The sequence below is a fragment of the Nicotiana sylvestris genome, chromosome 1, assembly GCF_000393655.2.
Source record: "Nicotiana sylvestris chromosome 1, ASM39365v2, whole genome shotgun sequence".
Lineage (NCBI taxonomy): Eukaryota > Viridiplantae > Streptophyta > Magnoliopsida > Solanales > Solanaceae > Nicotiana > Nicotiana sylvestris.
Genome location: NC_091057.1, coordinates 160,449,782 through 160,470,774, shown reverse-complemented (window position 1 = coordinate 160,470,774; position 20,993 = coordinate 160,449,782). Strand labels below are relative to the sequence as shown.

At 34.9% G+C, this 20,993-nt stretch overlaps 2 protein-coding genes and 1 long non-coding RNA gene across 3 annotated transcripts; 2 read left to right on the top strand and 1 right to left on the bottom strand.

The window, feature by feature from the left end:
* Positions 1-938: 938 nt before the first annotated feature.
* Positions 939-10,000, bottom strand: LOC104215047 (protein pleiotropic regulatory locus 1). Its single transcript, XM_070170274.1, has 17 exons — positions 9,696-10,000; positions 9,536-9,560; positions 9,260-9,374; positions 8,528-8,600; positions 8,313-8,375; positions 6,709-6,793; positions 5,862-5,954; positions 4,842-4,905; positions 4,641-4,726; positions 4,458-4,559; positions 4,237-4,320; positions 2,223-2,283; positions 2,069-2,135; positions 1,897-1,974; positions 1,711-1,775; positions 1,525-1,602; positions 939-1,441 (listed from the first exon to the last, which is right to left on the bottom strand). The coding sequence occupies exons 1-17, from the start codon at positions 9,833-9,835 to the stop codon at positions 1,269-1,271; spliced, it is 1,452 nt and encodes a 483-aa protein (XP_070026375.1). The 5' UTR covers positions 9,836-10,000; the 3' UTR covers positions 939-1,268.
* Positions 10,001-17,874: 7,874 nt separating this feature from the next.
* On the top strand, positions 17,875-19,081 carry LOC104215048 (uncharacterized). The gene is made up of 3 exons (XM_009764787.2): positions 17,875-18,025; positions 18,173-18,234; positions 18,757-19,081. The coding sequence occupies exons 1-3, from the start codon at positions 17,968-17,970 to the stop codon at positions 18,880-18,882; spliced, it is 246 nt and encodes an 81-aa protein (XP_009763089.1). The 5' UTR covers positions 17,875-17,967; the 3' UTR covers positions 18,883-19,081.
* A 271-nt stretch (positions 19,082-19,352) lies between these two features.
* On the top strand, positions 19,353-20,634 carry LOC138880509 (uncharacterized). The gene is made up of 3 exons (XR_011403224.1): positions 19,353-19,850; positions 19,973-20,115; positions 20,305-20,634. It is a non-coding gene; the product is annotated as an uncharacterized lncRNA (long non-coding RNA).
* Positions 20,635-20,993: the final 359 nt, after the last annotated feature.

Genomic DNA, 20,993 nt, shown 5'->3' with positions numbered 1-20,993 from the left:
TTACTTATATTAATAAGTAATGCTTTTTCCTTTGCCAAATAAAAAAAAATTAAGAGTGCATATAAAATTAAATAGTAAAGTTTCCAGAAACTGTTTTTTCCTTTTTAAGACTAAACCATTTTGTTATACTTAAATAAAACTAGTTAGATATAATAGTATAACTCATCCCGTATTTAAGTGGTTTACAGCAGCTAAAATAACTTCGAGTTAGCACAAGGTATGTAAAACAATACCTGAAAGAGGATATGAAAATATACCCCAAGGTGGTAGTGGGAATTATTAGAGTCTCGTGTTGATAACGTATTATAAAATAAAAGCAATATAGCAAGAACTATGTAATTAACTAGGACTAATAATAGAAGAGAATGACAACATTAGAGGAGAGGATTTATTTCTTCGTTTCAGAGTATGGTGAACCTATTTATAGAAACATTTCATTATTACATAACCAATCCAAAACCTGTTATGAAAGACAGTCATTGTTGCAAGTGGATGGATCCATTTGAAGGATTTATAACAATATTGAGGTATGTCCAGATTAGTTTCAAGGGTTAACTAATGCTTCTGGACCAAGTTAAATGATCTAATTTTGACTCAGAAAAAAAGTTTTACCAATCATACTGCCATTTTGGCTAAAGATGGAAGTCATTTTTTCGTGAAAAATGTATTCTGATAGTTGGTTGGTACGTTAAAAATATTTTTCAAAAATATATATGTTAAAAATTGATAAAAACAATATTGACACATTGTAGAGAGTTTTGATGAAAATATGTGTAAAAAGTTAATGGCTAATAATAACTAGAGCAAGTGAGATATTTAGCTAAAAGTCAAAATACTTGTTAGGAAAATAATATCTCCATAAGTGAAGGAAATCACTTTCCCTCTTTAAATGGGAAATGTTTTCCTTAAAACCATTTTATTATAACAAACATCGAAAATGGCACAAAAAAATTAACTTCAGTCGTACAAACACCCAATAATTTTCTCTGTTTCTATTTTTATCTATTTATACATCAATGGAAGCTATTTTCAACTCGCTCTATTAAGATAACTACTTGACAGCATATAAATGTGTAACAAGATGGATACAAAGAAGCAAATGGAAATCAACAGTTCAACACCATCAACTCCGAAAATGGTGACTTTCTTGGGTCTCTTGCTCGGAAAGACCCAAAGACTAAAGTTTGATTTGTACGCTTAGTGCGACTACAACCTGAATAATTAGCCGACATGGAATAGCAGTAATGCTTTCTGAACTGCGATTGTAACTAGAAGCGCCTAATGTCTTTTGGAGGCTTAAAATGAAGAGGATGAGTTTCTGGTGTGGCAGTTTCATCTTCTTTCCACATCTTGATTGTCTTATCAGCTTCACAACTGATCAGCCTTGAGCCAGTCATATCGTAGGTGAGCGCGTAGATGCCTGCTTCACTGTCCAGTGATCCTGAAACATGGTAAGGCTTAGAATAAACCTTATGCTCCTCGTGACCAACAATAAAAGTAAACATCAAATTATCACACGCATACCAGGTTGAACAATAGTTTGAGATTGCTGGAAATTGTGACCACTTCTCCAATCCCAAAACCACATGCTTCCATTGTCACCTTCACAAGGAGATACACAATGCATCAGCAGAGTACATCACTGCCCTCCAGCTTAACAAACAGAATGAAGAAAGCAGGGGGGGGGGGGGGTCATTAACTATTTCTCACCTCCGGTGGCCATTACACCGTCATCATTCACCGCCATCGCATTGACTATGGTTTTCTGTTGTGAGCTGGAAATTTAAAGGTCGACGTGATCTTAGCTTCTAATTTAAGAAATAAGGATACTGAATATGATGTAAGATATATTAAAGATGTAAAGGTAAAGTTTCTATGGCATGTCATCTAACTTACAGCATGTTATGCATAAATTCTCCTTTTGGAAGGTTGAATTTTTTTATGTTGTCTGCTGATGCAGAAGCAAAACAATCCCTGCCGCAGAATAAATTTTAAGAAAAATTAGTAGTGTGCTCCAAGCAGAAGTTAGGGAATCATAAAAATAGCAGCATGTGCCATGTAAACATACTCCGTAGGATGCTGAGCCATAGCTCGAACAGATTTCTTGTGATGTGTGAGGGTTGCCATTGTTTTACCTGCCAGACAAGGCCAATTAGTAATCACACGAAGTCAGAAACCATTATAAAATAATGTTAAAATCCCAGTAAGGAAATCTGAGTTACCATATCTAAGGTCCCAGAACTTAATGGTACTGTCATGAGAGCCAGTTATAACCTGCGGATCCTGAAATGAAACTTCCCATCATGAAATCTGATTGTAATAGTAATACGTAGGCCATACAGCAAGAATAAAAAGTCATTAGCATATGATTATGACATCAACAAAATGAAACACCTTGCATAATGTTTTTAGTAGAGCCAGCTCCCGGGAGTAATTTGCTTCTTAAAATAACAGAATTTCCAGCAAAAGCACCCTAATTGTGCTAATTATACAGAAATCACTTCTAAAAAGAATACATACGTGGAAGCATTAATAGTTGCTAAGATTTAACTGTCTCATGAAGATACATCTGTTTTATTGGGCAGTCCATAACATGTTTCAACTATGTGAATCCTCCTTATCAAGAAACATCCAGCCATCCCATCTTAAACCAGAAAGTATTCATAAAAGGCCATTCAAATCTTGCGCTCATAGAGATTTTAGCATAAAATAAATAGCATAAAATCACACTATATCTTTATATGAAACATTTCGCAGATTCCATCTGATTACTAGCTAGACCACCACCATCTGGTTTTCAAACCAAACATTTTGGTTCAGAAAACCATTTTGTTACTTTTTAAATAACACCAAAAACAGAAGACAACCCAAGACATGTTTTCGGTTTCCACAAGAGATCAGCCCCTATGTTTGTAGCTTCTCTTCCTTTTCTTTTTTTTCTTGATAGGTATATCTTTAATTCTATATCTTCCCTTCAACATTATAAATTACAACCCCACCCCCACCACTACCCTCTTTTTTCCCCTTTCTTAGCCAGTACAGATTTAATCTTTCTATTTTTTCTTCAATAAAAAGTTAATCTGAAATAGATTTGGTAGCATCAAAGGTGTGAAGTTGGTTTTTAATGTATTAGGTTCACCCATTTGAGAATCTCGAAAAGAATTAGATCAGCTAGTCTGGATGAGCACCCGTGAAGTCGAGGGGGCGGGAATAGAAATATGTGCAAGTACGAATGTCTATTTGGGAATTAAGCCTAGTCTAATATATTTAAATTCTTGAAAGTTGGAAAGTTGTACAGAAATAAAATGGTGTCAAACATTTTTGAATGTTCTAAAATAGGAAGACTGACACAAAAATTGAAACGGATAGAGCACCAAAAATAATAGTACATATTATGTGAAGTATAAAGCATCACATATTGAAGGAAACCGACATTTCTAGGATCAAACCAAATCTAAATTAAGTTTGCTCCGAACAGACAGTAATCTGGATGTAGACTACAATTAGCCTTTAATAAACAAAAGAATTTGCTAATAATCTCACAGTGAAGAAAACTCTTAATTTCAGACGAAGATAAAGTTCTGGTAAATAGGAAAATTACAAAGAGTCTATGGAAATTGAAAAAGTAGAAGATAGTTCGGGTTTTGAAATAGGTAGAGGAAGTCATAACAGGCAACTACTATTTCATGGTATAAGGTTTTATTATGTTCATTTGCACTGCTCCAGGTGCAGTATACCCTAAAAGAGCCAGAATCAGGCTCTTCTTTGAGTATGATTGGGTCCTGCAGTGGTAGAGCCTGGAGTACTATTTTCCAACGTTGTATGGCGTTTGCTCTTCCCGTGAATTTTGCTGCTTTCTTTAGTTATTTGTATTCTCTCGGTCTAGTCAGTCAACTGATCCACTTGTTAGTGCGTTAGTAGAGTAGTATTCTGCTAGTCCTGTTTTTTTCTCCACAGTTACTCTGGTAGTCCAACATTTTCCTCTTTGATCAGTTACTCTGGTAGTCCAATCTAGATTAAGGCTCCAGAAATATAGGATTTCAGCTATTACCAAACTAGGATTTTAAATCAGGATCAAATTTGCTCCAGCATCTAGAATTTTGAAGCTGCCATCGTGACTTAATTTCGACACTATTCTAACTCTAAAGTCATGGGCTGTCGTATTGTCTCCTGTCTCATGCTTAAGAAAATAAGACAGAGATTTAATATTAAACCCAATTATAAAAGAATGCTTACCATTGGCCTGGTAAAAACAGAACAAACAGTGTTATCATGTCCAGACAGAGCATGAATTTGCATTTTGCTACGAATATCCCAAACCTGAAATCATGATAGAATTAAGATAAAAGTCAGAACTGCACCAATGTCATATTTGGAAAGAACAGAAGTAGTAACTACTAAAAGCTTCAGTACTAGGATCAGCTATCACCCAAGATAAAGAGCTTCAGTAATGATACCCGACAGACAGAATCACGACCCCCAGTGAACAAGATGTCAATGGTTGGATGAAGAGCTAAGCAATAAACACCACTGAGGTGGCCATGATAGGAGCGGATCACCTGAAAATATATATATAAGCAAATATGTAACCAAAAACCATTAACCATGAGTTATGAATGGCTATCAGCACTGTTAACTACCTTATTTTGTTCCAGGTCCCAGCATTTTACTTGCTTATCATCACCAGCTGAGAACATGTATGTGTGTTTGTTGCTAACAGCAAGGCCTGCAAGGAGACTCCAATTGTCACCAGTCTATATCTTAGGTTAGCACTCAATGTCCTCATACACATTATAATATTTGATCGAATTTCAGAACAAACAAAAGTCTAGAGAACAAACCCCGAACTTGCTCAATGTGCCCTGTTAAAGTGAGCTTCAATCTTCCACTTGCTAAATCCCATATCTTGTATCATGGCAGAAAAAGAAGATATACTTAGTTCCTGATGAAAACCAATTAGAAAGGCCTAATATATGCGTAGCCATCAGTATATGAAAATGAAAAGTTGAAAACCAGTAACAAATTCCCACCGCTCTAACAAAGACACAGGTAAAGAGGTGTCCTCACCAATTGGCATTTCATTCCACATGCACACATTTGATAACTTAGGATTGAGTGATGTAACTTTGTCTAGCAACTCTAGAGTTTATATCAAGTTACACAAAATATTTCCAAGTAAACTTCAAGATTTTCAGGACTCATGTTCAGAAGTGATACTTATAGGTAGATATATTATTATCACAACTAAATCATCCTCATTGCTGGCCATGCATACTATTTTTTTTATTCCAAGCGACAAAATCAAGGTCACATTCAAATAAAAACTGCATAAAAGTGCATCAAGTTTCGCCTGAACTTGGAAAAAACAACCAGTTCGGTTATCATGCTCTCAGAAACGTATTTTGGTACCAGCACTACAATTTCAATTTCTTTCTTTATCGTTGCTATTTCAATTTTTCAGTCCAAGGTGAAAAGTATGTATCTCGGTAATTCTTTCAGCATAACTAGCTTATTCAATATAATACTGGCTGTTGAGGAATGATGCAACACGTATCTGACAGTTTGGAGCTAGTAGAACCGGTCTAGGGTGCACAAGCTGAAACAGAGAGGTTACATTCCAGAGCCTTTACACCTTAAATCTGATATTACAGCAGCTTTTAAATTAAAAATTATGGTACACATGATAAATGTTTCAACTCTACTGACCCCAAAAAAATAAAGAGAAATGTCTCATCTCGGAAAAACCGTGATTCTTGACCACTTCCATCTCCCAAAGAAAGTCATTTTCAAAAGCCACACTAACAGGTTTATTCCCTTGTGGGTTATTGGAATTGTCAGGATTTCAAACTCAATTATTTTACCTTGATAGTGCGATCTGCCGATCCAGTACAGAACCATGTGTTACTAGGATCCACCGCGACTGATCGCACCCATCCCAAATGGCCACTGATAACCTATACAATTAAGAAACATGCATTAGAGCTTAGATCTATAATATACCATGCCGCATTGACGATTGAACAGCATAAATAGTGCAGGTGTAAAGTATAAAACGATAAAAATGGATTATTTTCAGTCTTCTGAATGAACTAGACCCATTAATAGAGGAGTTATCCTTTATGGGACTAGTACATAACAAGACTTCTTGCTATTCAAAATAACAAATCTTTATAATTGTTATGAGGCCACTATCTTACTGTTTTGATCAGACTGCAGAATATAGGAATTTGGAAGTCAAATCTTCTTAGAGGTCAATTTTTCATAACTTTATAATTTAATCAGGTAAAATGGCTCTACTGTTTTAAACATTCAAAATTTAGCTGCAAAGTAAAATTTGAACTTCTTAAATGCGATGACTTTTTGGTAATCTAAAAGCAGGCCATACGTGTGATATCTGATGGAGGCAAAATTTAAGATATTAAGTGTAGCTTCACCCCCTCCACTAGATCATTGATATAGTTACAACCACATTTAAGGACTAAACAATAACTAAATGACAATAGTAAGAAGGTAAAATTGATTCAGGCAATCTGCTCTTCTCAAGCGTGAAGGTTATTAAGCTGGAGTAAGGTGCTAAAGAATACTCTGAACCAGTACATGAAAACTTGGAAAGATAAGAAATATATTAGAACACAAAACAGAGAAACACAGCCAGGCTTTAACCAGTGTACATAACGCCCAGCCACTACAACAACAGAATTATCTTACCCTGTAGTTTTTCCAGGGAGCATGCCATACTGGGCGAGGCCATTTGCTTGGTATTCTTTCCATGATTGCGGCAGTTGACAGATTTCTGAAGGGAATAAAAATAAAGAATTCATTGCATAGGTACAAGATATGATTCCTGGCTTAAAGAAGATTTTTTTTTTTTTTTTTTTGCAGTGTTGACTTGGTTGATTGATCAGAGTCGCAATTTTGTTAAGAAGAAAAAACACATACAGAAACGCACCCAAGGGTGTGGCCTATTGGTCAATTAGTAGGGTGCAAACCTTGGAAGCCAGAGTCAAATCCCAAGAGAAACAAAAAAAACTAGTAGATGATTTCTTCATATTTGCCCAAGACTTGGTGGGCAGAGTTATTAAGTACTTGTGCTTTTGGGAGGTAGCATGTACCCGGTGGAATTGTCGAGGTACACCTGAGTTGTCCTGGACACCACCGTTATTCAAAACACACACATAACAGACATCATTATGGATCTGTTAAAACGGAAACTTCCAAATACCAACTCAAGGATCCAAATTCTTGCACTAAAGATGAAATCTTGACATGGTAAATGCCAAGACTAGGTATCAACATGAGTTTTGGGCAGAAATTTTTATGTCAAGGTACTGCATTAGTCATACATATACGAGTAATACATATTTATATACTCTGAGTTACACGTTATGTTCTTCGTGTCATTTGATTAAACTCTCACTAGAAGGAAATACAACAAAAAAGGGCCATCATAACAATGTTGAATTATCTGTTAAGAAACATGAAAGCTGAAATACAGATTTGACATAGCCCTCCATCTAGTTTTGTACAGTACCCTTCCTCTAGTATTTGGCAAAAACACATTATTCTGGTATAACCATATATTCATACATAATAATTTCTGAAATCACACCCACCTTATAGGGAGGGAAAATGGCAATCCTGAAATACTATAAACACAACACCAGACAGTTACGGGATGCCAATTTAAGTGTCTATAATGAGATCTCATAATATGAGCACTGACAATCAATGATATCCAGACATCACATGGAACCAACCCCTCAAGCTTAAGGACAAACATTATCAAACTGCTTAAAACTTTGAAGTCTTTGTTTGGGAGGGTCCATGCTTACAACTTGAAGCCTTGTAAATACCCATGCCAAAACTTTATTCACTACACAGAAAATTGGGTCTAAAATGCACCATATTTGAATGAGTTGGTAAAGAGTGCTACTTCATTGAACGAGAAAAGGACAACAGAGCAAAATAATAACTAAACTCATATCATGATTACTACAATCACTCTCATCTCGATACTCTTATTTTAGCATGGGAAACATCAAACAACTAGTTGAGTGGTTTCTAAAAACTTTCCAACCGCCAGTTACAAAGCCCCAATAAGATCTCAAAAGGGCTATCATAACCAGACCGAGTTTATTCCCCAAATTTGTAAACACCCCTAGTCCTATGTATGAAGACGAGGTGAAAAAGGTGTTAGTAGATAAAGATACTCCACCAGATTTAAAAAAATTCTTGATAAAATTTAAAAAATATTACCAACATCTCATCTAATATAATGAAATATAATAGGAAAGAAAGGCATGCATAATAACCTTTCTGACGAACCATGAGAAGGAACAACAGCATTGCTTTTCCCTGGGAACCTGACATCAGCGCTGCAAAATAATTTTACAACACTATAAGTATAAATTTGAGTATCGAGCCCTACCAACATCCTATCCTCCAAATAAATAAATAAACCAAGGTTTATGTGGGTGTCCGTGTGGGTTGCATGCGGGTGTCTAAAGAAGGAACATAAAGTACTTACGGGCCCTTCGCTGGTATGGATGGACCAAGAGCCAATTCATTTCCGGTTCCCTCGTCCCTTGTATTTTCAGGACCTGACAAGAAAAGCCAAATGTATCACAAATGAGAGAAAGAATATTAACAGGACAAATGAGAAATATAATTCAAGACGGCAGGTTCCAAATTCCAGCAATATTTGTCTTTTAGAAAACTTATTGCAATTTCTCAAAATATGTTTCTCCTTCTCTTTAACTCATTCCAAATGCATACTTTTTAGAGTTCTAGTAATCTTCCTTTTCTCAAACAGATTCATAATAGTAACGAGTGCAATGCTCCATGTGCATTCATGAAAAAATTTCACAATAAGATACAGCTGACAAGGTTCTGCACATATAAGCTATAATTATGCATTTCCTTTTGTACTCCTTTTATCAATATGATTTTCGTTTGTCTTCTACTCAACGATATCATCTTTCCATTCAGAGAAGGTGCCTTACAAGGCATACGAGCAGCTTCATAACAAGAAGAATTTCATTAAACCATTCAGGAGATGGAAATGAAACACGCAAAATAGGTCGCTATAAAAAATCGTCATAAGTGGGTCACTATGAATATATAATGTATGAATTGAGGGCTTTATAGACTGAATGGCTCACATCATCTAATACACTAGTATTTTAGGTTCGGCCCTGCTATTCAATCTGTAGCAATAAAGTGTAATGTCAGGTTCTAGATTGACAAGAAGATTGAGTACCTGGAAGAGCAAGGGCATTAGAAGGAGCATTTTGAGCTTGATTCTGCACAGCCGCTTTGGCATTAGAAACCGGTTGGGCTGCTGTGCTTTTTATCCCTCCGTACTCAACATTTAGCTGTTACATGTAAAATCCACATCAATTTTGATGAATATCACCAACTTCCCCACAACATGTAAAGCATATGCACTAAAATCTAGTACTACTAAACTTGATCCTATTTTTATCTTATTAGCAGGAATGTTATAACCTATTTCAAAATAATCAGCATTACTGACCTTATAGCTCGTTCGAATTTTCTTGCTGCACAAAAGATTTTTAAAAGGTAAACAATTAGATAACGCAATCATATTCGAGAAAACAAAAATTAGGGCAATAAAACAAAATTCCCTTTTTGTTATTTCAATTGGATTGGGGTTTAATTAAACGGTACCGTACCTTTCAGGATCAGGAGGGGGAAAATGACCATGGAGAGGGGAAAAGAGGTCAAGAGACCGTTTAAGGGATTTGAAGCTGAGCTTCTTGATGGATTGTGGTTCCACTGCAACTTCTGATTCCATTGTTGTGGGCCCCGGCATTCTTTACAGGGAGAGTAAGCGAGTTATTACTTCTTCTTGCCGACGCCGGACGAGTACTGTGCCGCCGGGAGAAGGTGGCCGGGATATAGGGCGCTCTTTCCTTCGGAACCAAAACCTCTGGAACTTCAGTAAATGTTTCACAGGACTAATAACTGGAGCAAAATAATACTCCTCCTTTGCATATAATAACCAACATATACTAATACCAAAATAATGTCCGCAAAAAATTACTAAAAACAGTAGTAGTGGTATAAAATAAATAATAGTAAAAAATACTGAAGAGAATTAGAGAGAGATTTATTATTCAACTTCAGAATTCATGTACGTAATGAACTGAGATTTTCTCTCTATTTATAAAAGAAAGGAAGTTTTTGTATAAACTGCTACCGCAAGCTGTTGTGTAAGCTGCTTGTAAATTACTTGTAAGCTGCTTCTAAGCTGCTACTGCAAGCTGCTGTGTAAGTTTCTTGTAAGTTGCTTGTAAGCTGCTAGTGTACCATATATAGATAATCTCCTGCCGTGGATAATATTTATCCATAATGGAGTACTGAAATGATAAGTTTCTTCAGAAAGCTTATTTACAACGGAGTACTAATGTGCCTCATTAAAACCTTACTAGGAAAAACCCCGTGGGAAAAACCCTAGTAAAGGAAAAAGAGTACACATATTTAGTAATACGCATTGCTAGGTGCCTCATTAAAAACCTTAGTAAGGAAAAAAGAGTGCATCGCATATTTTACTCCCCCTGATGAAAACCTTGTTTCAAATATTCGAGTCCCCGCATTCCAATCTTGTATAGCATCTTCTCAAAAGTTGAATTTGTAGAGAATATTATCCACCACTATTTCAGATCGATTTAAATTAATCTCATCAAACCAAGAAGCTACTACAAGTCATTTCATTGAGTTGCTTGCAACCTGCCTGCATCAGCTGCTCGTAGAAAACTTCAATGGAGTACTAAATGGATAATCTTCTTCAGGAAGATTATCTATAGTGGAGTAATAAATGGACATCCACAAAAATATTTTCAAAACATTCCTCCTTGGATGTTCATTATTATGTGCCTCGTTAAACCTTACTAGGAAAACCCCGTGGAAAAAATTCTAGTCAAGGAAAAAGAGTACACTAATAATATACATTGCAAGCTGCCTCATTAAAAACCTTACCGGGAAAAACCCAGTGGAAAAAAACCCGAGCAAGGGAAAAAGAGTACAGTGCAAAGACTTGGGTATATCTGGACCAAGGAGTTCATCATTCTCTTCTGGAAATAAGAACGGATCCTTAATCCGTGTAGGAGAAGAACTATATCTTGCTAGTAAATTAACAGAAAACACTATGTCAGGCCTTGTAGCATCAGCAAGATACATTAGTGCACCAATTGCACTGAGATAGGGTACTTCGGGACCAAGGAGTTCTTCATCCTCTTCTGGAGGTCGGAACAAATCCTTATCCACTTCAAGTGATCGAACAACCACTGGTGTACTCAATGGGTGCGCTTAGTCCATGTAAAACGTTTTAAGACCTTTGCTGTATAGGCAGATTGATGGATAAAGATCTTGTCTGCTCAATGTTCAATTTGCAGACCAAGACGAAGTTTTGTCTTCCCAAGATCTTTCATCTCAAATTCTTTCTTAAGACATTCAATTGCCTTTTGGAGCTCTTCTGGAGTTCCAACAAGATTTATGGCATCAACATAAACAGCAAGTATAACAAATTGTGAACCCATTTTCTTTACAAAAATATATGGACAAATAACATCATTTATGTATCTTTCTTTTAGCAAATATTCACTGAGGCGATAATACCACATACGCCCAGATTGCTTTAAACCGTACAAAGATCTTTATAATTTGATCGAGTACATTTTCTGAGACTTTGAATTATATGTTTCAAGCATTTTAAATCCTTCAGGGATCTTCATATAGACTTAATCAAATGAGTCATATAGGTTATGATTCGCATTTAAATGGCACGACATCTTCAGATGTCTGGACTACTGGTCTGATCCTCACAATATTTCATAGTATTGTGCACTATATTGTATCAAATATATTGTTGACGATCATTTTGTAGCGGTTCGCAAGCGACATAACTTGTTGAGATCTCATCACTTTCTTTATTTTTAGGTACTTGAACTTATTCTGGAGTTTCATGAAATGTTATGTCGTGGGCTCTTCTAGAGCTCATTTCCTCCTCATTATGATCATTTTGATCATTAGTTCCTTATCATTTTTCAAGGATTGTTACCTTTGGAACCGATTGGTCTACCACGCTTCATGCGAACAGTAAACTCTATCCTTCAGGGACTTTAGATTTTAATAGGAGCATTTCCAGCTGGAATATGATATTTGATTTTGGATTAGCAAATGCTTCTGGCATTTGACTTGAATTATTTTCCAAGTGAGGATCATATTAATAATAATTCGATTCATATAGCATATTTTCAACTGTTTATTCCATCCCCCAAATGTTAGAAAATTAACATATATTCCCAATCTCTTTTGGAAAACATATCTTTGTGCATTGTGGTAGAGAAATTAACCACATACCACATATCAAAAGATAGTAAAAATATTTGGTTTCTGATCCTTAACCAATTGTGAGGGGAGGACTTGTCATATATTGTTGGTCTGATGCATACAAGTGTTGTTATATGCAATTTAGAAAATTTTAGACCAATACATGAAGCTTTGTTCTCATAAGCAATGGTTTAGCCATTAATATGAGGTATTCAATGTTAAACCATCTTGGATATAAACCAGCATCATCAAGACGAATTGTCTTGATTTCATAATCTGAAAGTTTTGCTCTTAGTTGAGAAAAGCAATTTCAAATGTCAAACTGCAGGTTGACAATAAACACACACGTAACCATCTTATATATGCATATATAAGTGGTTCACATGATAGGTGAATGGGCCCATATTCACCTTTTATATATTCCACAATTCAGAGGTCTTAATCCCAACTTTAGCCGATATAACCAATTTATTATGAGAACAAGTAACACAAGAGAATTCTTGAAGAATCTTTCTAGTTCTTCAGTATATGCTTATCTGAATTCTCAAATAGCTCATTTAAAAATGGAAAATGAAAACTTCAAGTTTATCATGTCATGTGCTATTCTTAATAAACTTCTGGTTTACTATGGCATAAACTTTTGCATTAGTAAACTTCTGATTTACTGTGACTGCTTTTGCATTAGTAAACATCTGGTTTACTCTGATACATGATATAGTACAAAATTGAAGAATAAAGCGGGTAACTCATCACATGCATATTATTTTACCCCCTATGATTGTGAAAACATGAAGATTTTCAATCTTCCAATCATTTGTAGTCTCAATATGATAGTCATTTGTATTAGTAAACTTCAGGCTTACTGCAAACATATGTTTTGACAATAATCATATAATATGAATGACATATTTGTACATAAACTCTTCGAGAGCCTTCATTTATTATCCACAATTTTACATTTATCAGACACTACTGGTGTCATGTGTCTTCTAGACAAATAGTTAACTCTTCAGGAGTTGTTGATATATTTGTACTATCAAATATTACTCAGACACTTCCGGTATCATGAGAGAAAATCATAATAAAATGAACACTATAAAGACAATTCTAAATTTATAAATGTAAGAAATTAAGAATTTCAGTATTTTTACCACCAACTTTGTGACAAATGTCTCATTCAGGGAGAAACGCCATTAACAACTGAATATTTTATATCAAAGCGATAACCACACAATCATTACATCCTTAAGGGAAAGATACATGAGTTGTTATTTCCTTCGGGGAACTCGATAACTAACCATAACATATTAATGTGGTTGTAGTACAAAGCATTCTACAAGAATGCTTTTGCCTTAGAATGATATTTAATAAAATTATTCAAGATATTTTACGTACAAAGGATACATGCGACAATGATCTTTATGTTACAAAAATAAGATTTATATCCTTTGTTATTCTACTTCTTCAGGAGGTGAGTCGTGGTATTTCTTCATTCACTTCAAGGAATGAAAATGTGCTTCAAAAATAACTTTGAATATCTTATTATTTTATTTAAGCACAGAAAGACAGAGTTTCATAATATTTTCCTTCTTTAGGAGAAAATTTCATTTGTGTTACTTCTTCAGGAGTAAATTTAAAATACGAAAAATGAGTATATATTCTCTCAATAATATTACCTCTTCTGGAGGTGAATTGTAATATATTTACATCAAAAGCGCGTTCATATTTACGAGCTTTATTAATATTGTCACATTCACTTCGGGAAATGGATTAATATTTATCAAAAGTTCTCATCCTTCCGGGAACGGAACATAATTATCTGAACGCGCATTAATCAAACCAAAACGTGTGATGCTTCAGCCTCTTTTAAGATAATGCTACTTCAGGAGCAAATCGAGGTATGCAAGTAATAAAGAGAAATTTTCTCTAGCTTATCTTCAATTGTAACCATAGAAAGCCTAAATTATCACTTCTGGTGGTCATAGACATATACCACTTCTGGTGTTTAACAAAATTTCACAATGAGATATATGAAATATAACCAATTCAGGTGGTTGTATATATCTTACAAACTCTGCTGGAATTTAAGTGAATCTAATAATGTTATCCACTTTGCAACCCTTTGTTAAAATAACTAGAATGACAATAAGCACAAAATAGTTATTGTATACATATATGTAGACCACATTCGTTTGGCACATAAAAACTGGTGTATCTCGCGACTATATAACAACTTAAGTAAAATCAATTGTTCTTTTCAATTTCACGAGACCACATCCAAGTAAAACGACATCTGCATCATTAGTTGGCTAGAAAGACATTAATTAACATACACGATAAACATATATTTATTCAAGCTCGAAAGACATAAATAACATAATTTAATAGTAGTAATTATCTTAAGAATACCAGTAGGATTGCATCTCAGGTGTTCAGGAAATGGAATTTATAACAAAGACTAACCAATTACTTCACGAGAGAAGAAGTACTCCACTTCAAGAATATAATCTACTTTATGATGCTCGGAATGAACAAGATCTAACCACGGATGTAAGAGCGCCTTACATCAGAGATGAACACTGAAATAGAAATTAAATTCGAAGTAAATGCTCAAAATGGCAGAGTCTCGTGCTGATAACGTGTTATAAAATAAAGACTTTAAAGTAAAGAAATCGAAGACAAGTAGAGAGAGAGAGAGAGAGAGAGAGAGAGAGAGAGAGAGAGAAAGAGAGAGAGATTTATTATTCAACTTCAAATTCATGTACATAATGAACTTAAATCTCCTCTATTTATAGAAAAAAAGAAGCTGTAAGCTGCTACTGTAAGCTGTTGTGTAAGCTGCTTGTAAGTTGCTTGTAAGCTGCTGTGTAAGCTTCTTGTAAGTTGCTTGTAAACTGCTATTGCACCAGATATAGATAATCTTCTGCCGGAGGTAATATTTATCCATAACGAAGTACCAAAATGATAAGCTTCTTCAGGAAGCTTATTTACAACGGAGTACTAAATGAACGTCCATAATATATATATAATGACAAGTAGTATATTTTAAATTCATAATCAAGATAACTAACCCTTTCTCTCTCTTTTTTCTTTAGCTTGTTTGTGGGGTTAATATGTTTCCCTTTTTTTGTAAAATAAAAGAGTTTCTCGATAAAAATAGAGGTATTAACTTTAGCACCAATAATTCCCTTGAATTTGGGGCAAGTAAACTTTTTTTTTTTGTTTCCCGGTAGCCCGACTATATTAGTATTCGCGCAGTGTAAAGACCTATTCGAGAAAAAGCGTTTTCTGCCAATGATTTTTTTTTATACACATGACTCGAACACGAAATCTTTGATTAGGGAAGAGTAGCCCCATCGGCTGCACCATTGGTGGTGGGGCGAAATTATTAGGAGCACATTACGATGACTTAAATTTGCAAAATTGATTAGCTTTTTTTAACTAATGTAAACTATCGCAGATTTTGTTGCCTTCCACGTAATTAGGCTAATTAATGTTATGATGTTCTTGCTCAATTTAATTTTCCGCTAATGGAAGTTCATTTTTGGCTATTAGCTTACTCTTCTTTGGCTTATTTGATTCTCTTGTCAAGATATTTTTTTCGTCGCTTTCTTATTGTGATTGGTTGCTGAAATTTAAGAAAAAATAAATTGGGGAATATCATCTAATAAATATGTATTTTCACTCTACTTATTATGCAGAAACGTGAGTTTCATTAATTTTGATGGTCTATCATAATATTGTGTCCAAAAAATTGTTGCTCAAAATAGTGTAAGAGTTAGAAAAATATAGTAGTATTACCTCTCACTTAATCATACATTTTTGAATTTAGAATTTTCGTAAAATGAGCATCAACAACTTGATCATTCAATATGTCATTCGTGGGTAGGAGTGGCAAACGGGAGGGTCCGGTCGGATATGGTTCGGGTCGAAAGCGGGTAATGAAAAAACGGATAAATTATCTGACCCGATCCATATTTAATACCTATAAAAAATGGGTTAACCGCCGGATAATATGAGTAACTATATTATTCATGACTTCTTGCATATGATCACTTTTGGAGAGTCTTTAGCCTCCCTAACTTGAGGAACTCCCAATTTGATACTTATAAATGTAAAAGTTAGCCACATTGGTTATCCATTTTCTAAATGGATAATATGTTTTTTATCCATATTTGACACGTTTTCTAAAAGTTCACTATTCAACCCAACTTTTTAGTAGATAATATGGATGATTAATTATTTTTTTAAACCATTTTGCCACCCCTATTCGTGGGAATATATCTTTTGTAAACTCCGATAATTTTTATTTTGAATGTTTTTTGCTCTCTCCTTTTCTGGACAAAAGAAAAGATTGTTTGAAGGAAATTGATTTACTTATTTGTGCAGATGATGTGAAAATATGACTAACAAAACTATTATATTATAGTTCATAAAATTATTATTGTGAAGTTATTTAATATTTATGACTTATTAATTAGTTTGGTCTGCTCGGAAAAATTATCGGAAAAGGGATTGATCAAACATCTCAAAAAGAGGAAGCAATTACTCCTTTCATCCAAATATTTTGACATTTTCTATTATCGAAAGTTAAGGTGGGCGTGACTCCTATTGATATGACAAGATGCGGGAAGCGAGACTTAGATAATTCGGGCACGTCCAGAGGAGGAGCTTGGCTGCCCCGGTAAGGAGGTGCGAGCGGTTGACATTGGTGGGTACGAGGAGAGTTAGGGGCGGCCTAAGAAGTATTGGGAAGAAGTGATCAGGCGAGATATGAAGAGGTTTCAGATCTCCGAAGACATGGCACTCGATAGGAAGTTGTGGAGGTCGAGCATTAAGGTTATAGGTTAGGAGGTAGTTGAGTTCATTTAGTCTACCAGTATGAGGCTAGGCTGATAGGATTTAGTCTTAGACTGCTAGTGGTCAGTGTTATGTTTTCGCTACTATTCTGTTTTCATAGTTTTAGGGCCTTATTTACTGGTTATTATTTTTGTTTTATATTTATTCAGTGGTTCTTGTGATGTCGTTATTATTTCCATGGTGTTTATTAATGGTACTGATATATTGTCTATATTCTTCTTTTCGTCTTCTTGAGCCGAGGGTTTATCGTAAACAGCCTCTCTATCCCATCGGGGTAGAGGTAAGGTCTGCGTACATACTGCTCTCTCCATACCTCACTTGTGGAATTATACCGGATTGTTAGTTGTTGTTTTTGTCTATTATCGAAAGTTAATTTTATTTTACTTTATGAGTTAGCTTTAACTTCATTAAATAAAATAAAATTCTTAATAAGCTTACTACAAGACATAATTCACTAATGTCAAAGTAATCATATTATTTATTATAACATGTTAGTCCACATACAATAAATTTAAATCAAAGTTAAAAAGAAAAACTAACAAACATTAAGCATCGTGAAATAAAAATAGAAAAGGAAAAAGAGTTATAAGTGAGGTATTTTACAAATTAGCAAAGAGGAAACCCGAAGTTTTTAAATGAAAGTTAAGGGAACAATCTGTGAAAATTAATATGCGGCTGAAACTTGAAAATTTTAGGGTTTAAGGTATTGGTAGAAGAAGCAAAAAATCCCAGAGAGCGAGCACCGTCGCCAAAATGTCGAAGAAAAACGATTTGGGTCGACGGAAAAGACAGCACGAATTCAATCTTCGAAGTACAATTCTTTGCCCCTTCTTTTCCTTTTAATCGTTCATATATTTTGCTATTTGCTAGACCTCTTGAAGTTCTGCTTTTTATTTACGTTTTATAAAAATAATAATTTTGATGTGATACTAATTATTGATTGATGGTGAAAATATAGAGGAAAAAGCAGAGAAAGAAAAGCTAGAGAAGAAGCTACAAGCAAAAAAGAACAAGATGAAGGTTAATCATCCTGCCTTTACCATATGTAAAACATGCATTTTATCCATAATTAACCTCTTTAATTGCTGATTATGTCAGTATTTCTCTGATGTATACACTACTTGAATCAGAAAAGTCTTGATCTTTACTGGGTAATCTTTGATTTTTCAATACTAGTTTTACACATTCAAAAGCCAGGAGCATTTTGATGATTAAAAAAAATTTTACTTTATCCAAAAAAAAAAAGGAATTATTTTGGACAGTATCGGAGCCAGGAATTCTGACTAGGGGATTCAATAATATCCAAAAATGCCGCACCTAGGATTTGAACTCGTGTTTCTCTTATGAGTGATTCAAAGTTTTATATATGTATAAAAATATTTTTACCCTATTTTCACAATATAAATTTTCTATGAATCCCCTTCATTGCATGTGCCCCGCTACTTATCTTGGGTGATGATGATAGAAGCTTACTTTTACCAACAAAAACAAGAAAGAAAGGAAAGGAGAATAAGAACTAATTTGGATGATGATGTGATTTAGGTGGATGGTAAGGACAAGAAGAAGAAAGGTGGAAGTGGATTTCAAGTGGGGAAGAAAAAATTGAAGACGAAGTTGACACCATTGGCCAAAGCTAAAGCTGCACAAGCTATGGAGGTTGACAAATGAGATTATGCTGTAATTTGGTCAGGTGTAATGTATGATCAATCAAAAAGTTCGGTTGATTAGATAACTGGATTAGTCCTCGTCTTCTTTTTCACCATTTCACCATTTGATCTGTGAAACTGAAGAAGCTGTTTTACGTCTTTCCTCTGCAATTAGTTGGTAAAGATTTGATATTTGTTCATGTTCCATAGTTTCTATTCAATATTCTTTCTCGTGCTTTTACCTTTTTAATCTTTTACCATGTTTATGTCTTGCAATGTTTTGGTTCTTAGCATTACCATATTTAACTGAGTTTGAGTAGTTCAGCATGGAGACAACAATGAGGGTTTGGAGTTCAGATCTTGAGCAAGCGTTACATTAGGTTGAGTGGCATTTTACAAAGATAAGGGATGTTAGTTTTTTTCTTAAAAAAAGGTCAGTACTGTCATACATCCCCCCCCCCCCCAAACCCCAACCCGGCCAAACCAAAAAAAAAAAAAAAAGAAGGAACCATTGCTGCCATTTTTCTCCTCCCTTTCCCATTTTCTTCAGATTCCTTCCATCGAAGCATTACCATCTTGGTGATAAGGCGTTGTAAGCTCAATACAAGTTTTTACATCTTTGCTTGTCGCTCTCTTCCTTGTACATGGTAACTTAGCTCCAATTATCAGCTACTTTTATTGTTGGGAGATATTGCGACAGAGTTTCTGCGCTGCCTTTTTTCTGTTAAGTACCGAAGATGTTTGAGTTTCATGTGTTGCCTACTGGAATGAGACCTGTAGTTTGATCTGAAAATTTTCAGGAGTTTAACACCTATGTTGCAGAAGTTGACCTCTTTGGAGGAAGGAAAAAGTGCTGGGAATATTTGGAGGAAAGAAAATGCAGCTTGTTTCTGCTTTTATGCTTTGGTTTTCAGAGTGGCATTTGACATTTGAAAGCATTACTGCCCCTTAAGTTAGAGCTTACAAAGACCTCGTCTTGTTCGAAAGCGAGTAAGTTATATTCATTAGTGAAAGCACCACGAAGGTGCTGTACTATGGAGTATCAGTTAGAGAGATCTTTCAGCTCTCTGCTAGAAAAAAATATTTGTCACATTTTAACCAAATCTAGCTAGATTTCAGGTTTGGAGAGCTTGTAGCAAGGTCTTAGCATTGGGTATTACAAATTTGTAAGTGTAGGCAGTGCATTGATAATGAATTACATCAAGGAGAATGCGATGGCAGCAGTTGTACTTGCAGTTCATTGCCCAGTTAACAGGTAGAATGGGGTCTATTTGATTTCACAATGGTAGCTATATTGACATTTTGGGGTTGAACAAAATATCTTATAAGTTGAAGTGCTTATGTCAAAGGGTTATGCTGTTTGTGTTAGTTATGACGTAAGCTAATATTGTTTTGTTGGAACTGCGAAGCCCCCTGTAACCACGAACCTTACTTTTGGCCATAGGAAAAGGAGACTTGAGCTGCACCTTTGTTGTGGATGTTTTCTGGGAGTAGCCACGCCTACACGCATATATATGGTTTAATTCTGATGTCTAGAGCATTACACTATAAAGTTTCTTTGCTTGTCCTTGGTGTTAAGAATTCCCCTCTAAAGTTTATTATCTTATCACCAAAACGAAGATGCCTGTCAAAACTCGAGTAGCTGTTTTCATGCTTGTGACACTTTGGTGAAGGGGTTGGGTGGGTTATCCTGGTAATTTTGGGATTAAATTTATTCTGTGTTTGGTTAGAGTTATTTGCTAAAAGTAGTACATATATTTTTGGAAAAATGACATTGTATAGCCGCTGTAAAATAATAGCTGAAAAAATGTATAAAATTTATATATACATTCTGTATGTTATATACAAAAATTGTACAAATTTTATATACTTTTTTGATTACTAGATGTAATTAATTTCTGGCACCCCTATATTTTTGAAAGGTGTGGTTGATTATCCAAGTTATAATACTAAACGACTGGAAAATATCTGTAGTCCGTTGGGAGAACAAGATTTAAGGCAAAGTATAAAACTGGGGTACACATTATGAGCTCTGCATGATGTTGCAGAGGCTTTCACGGACCAGCATCTATCCATAGGGGTGCCAATCTCAAGTGTAATAGAAGCTGGATATGCCATATCTTTTCACATAAT

Coding starts and splice junctions, on each gene's coding strand:
- LOC104215047 (XM_070170274.1), bottom strand. CDS start 9,835: ATGCCGGGGCCCACAACAATGGAATCAGAAGTTGCAGTGGAACCACAA. Junction 5,955..6,708: donor CTCCCTGGAAAAACTACAGG/GTAAGATAATTC, acceptor TTAATTGTATAG/GTTATCAGTGGCCATTTGGG. Junction 4,560..4,640: donor GGGACCTGGAACAAAATAAG/GTAGTTAACAGT, acceptor ATATATTTTCAG/GTGATCCGCTCCTATCATGG.
- LOC104215048 (XM_009764787.2), top strand. CDS start 17,968: ATGTCGAAGAAAAACGATTTGGGTCGACGGAAAAGACAGCACGAATTC. Junction 18,026..18,172: donor GCACGAATTCAATCTTCGAA/GTACAATTCTTT, acceptor GTGAAAATATAG/AGGAAAAAGCAGAGAAAGAA. Junction 18,235..18,756: donor CAAAAAAGAACAAGATGAAG/GTTAATCATCCT, acceptor GATGTGATTTAG/GTGGATGGTAAGGACAAGAA.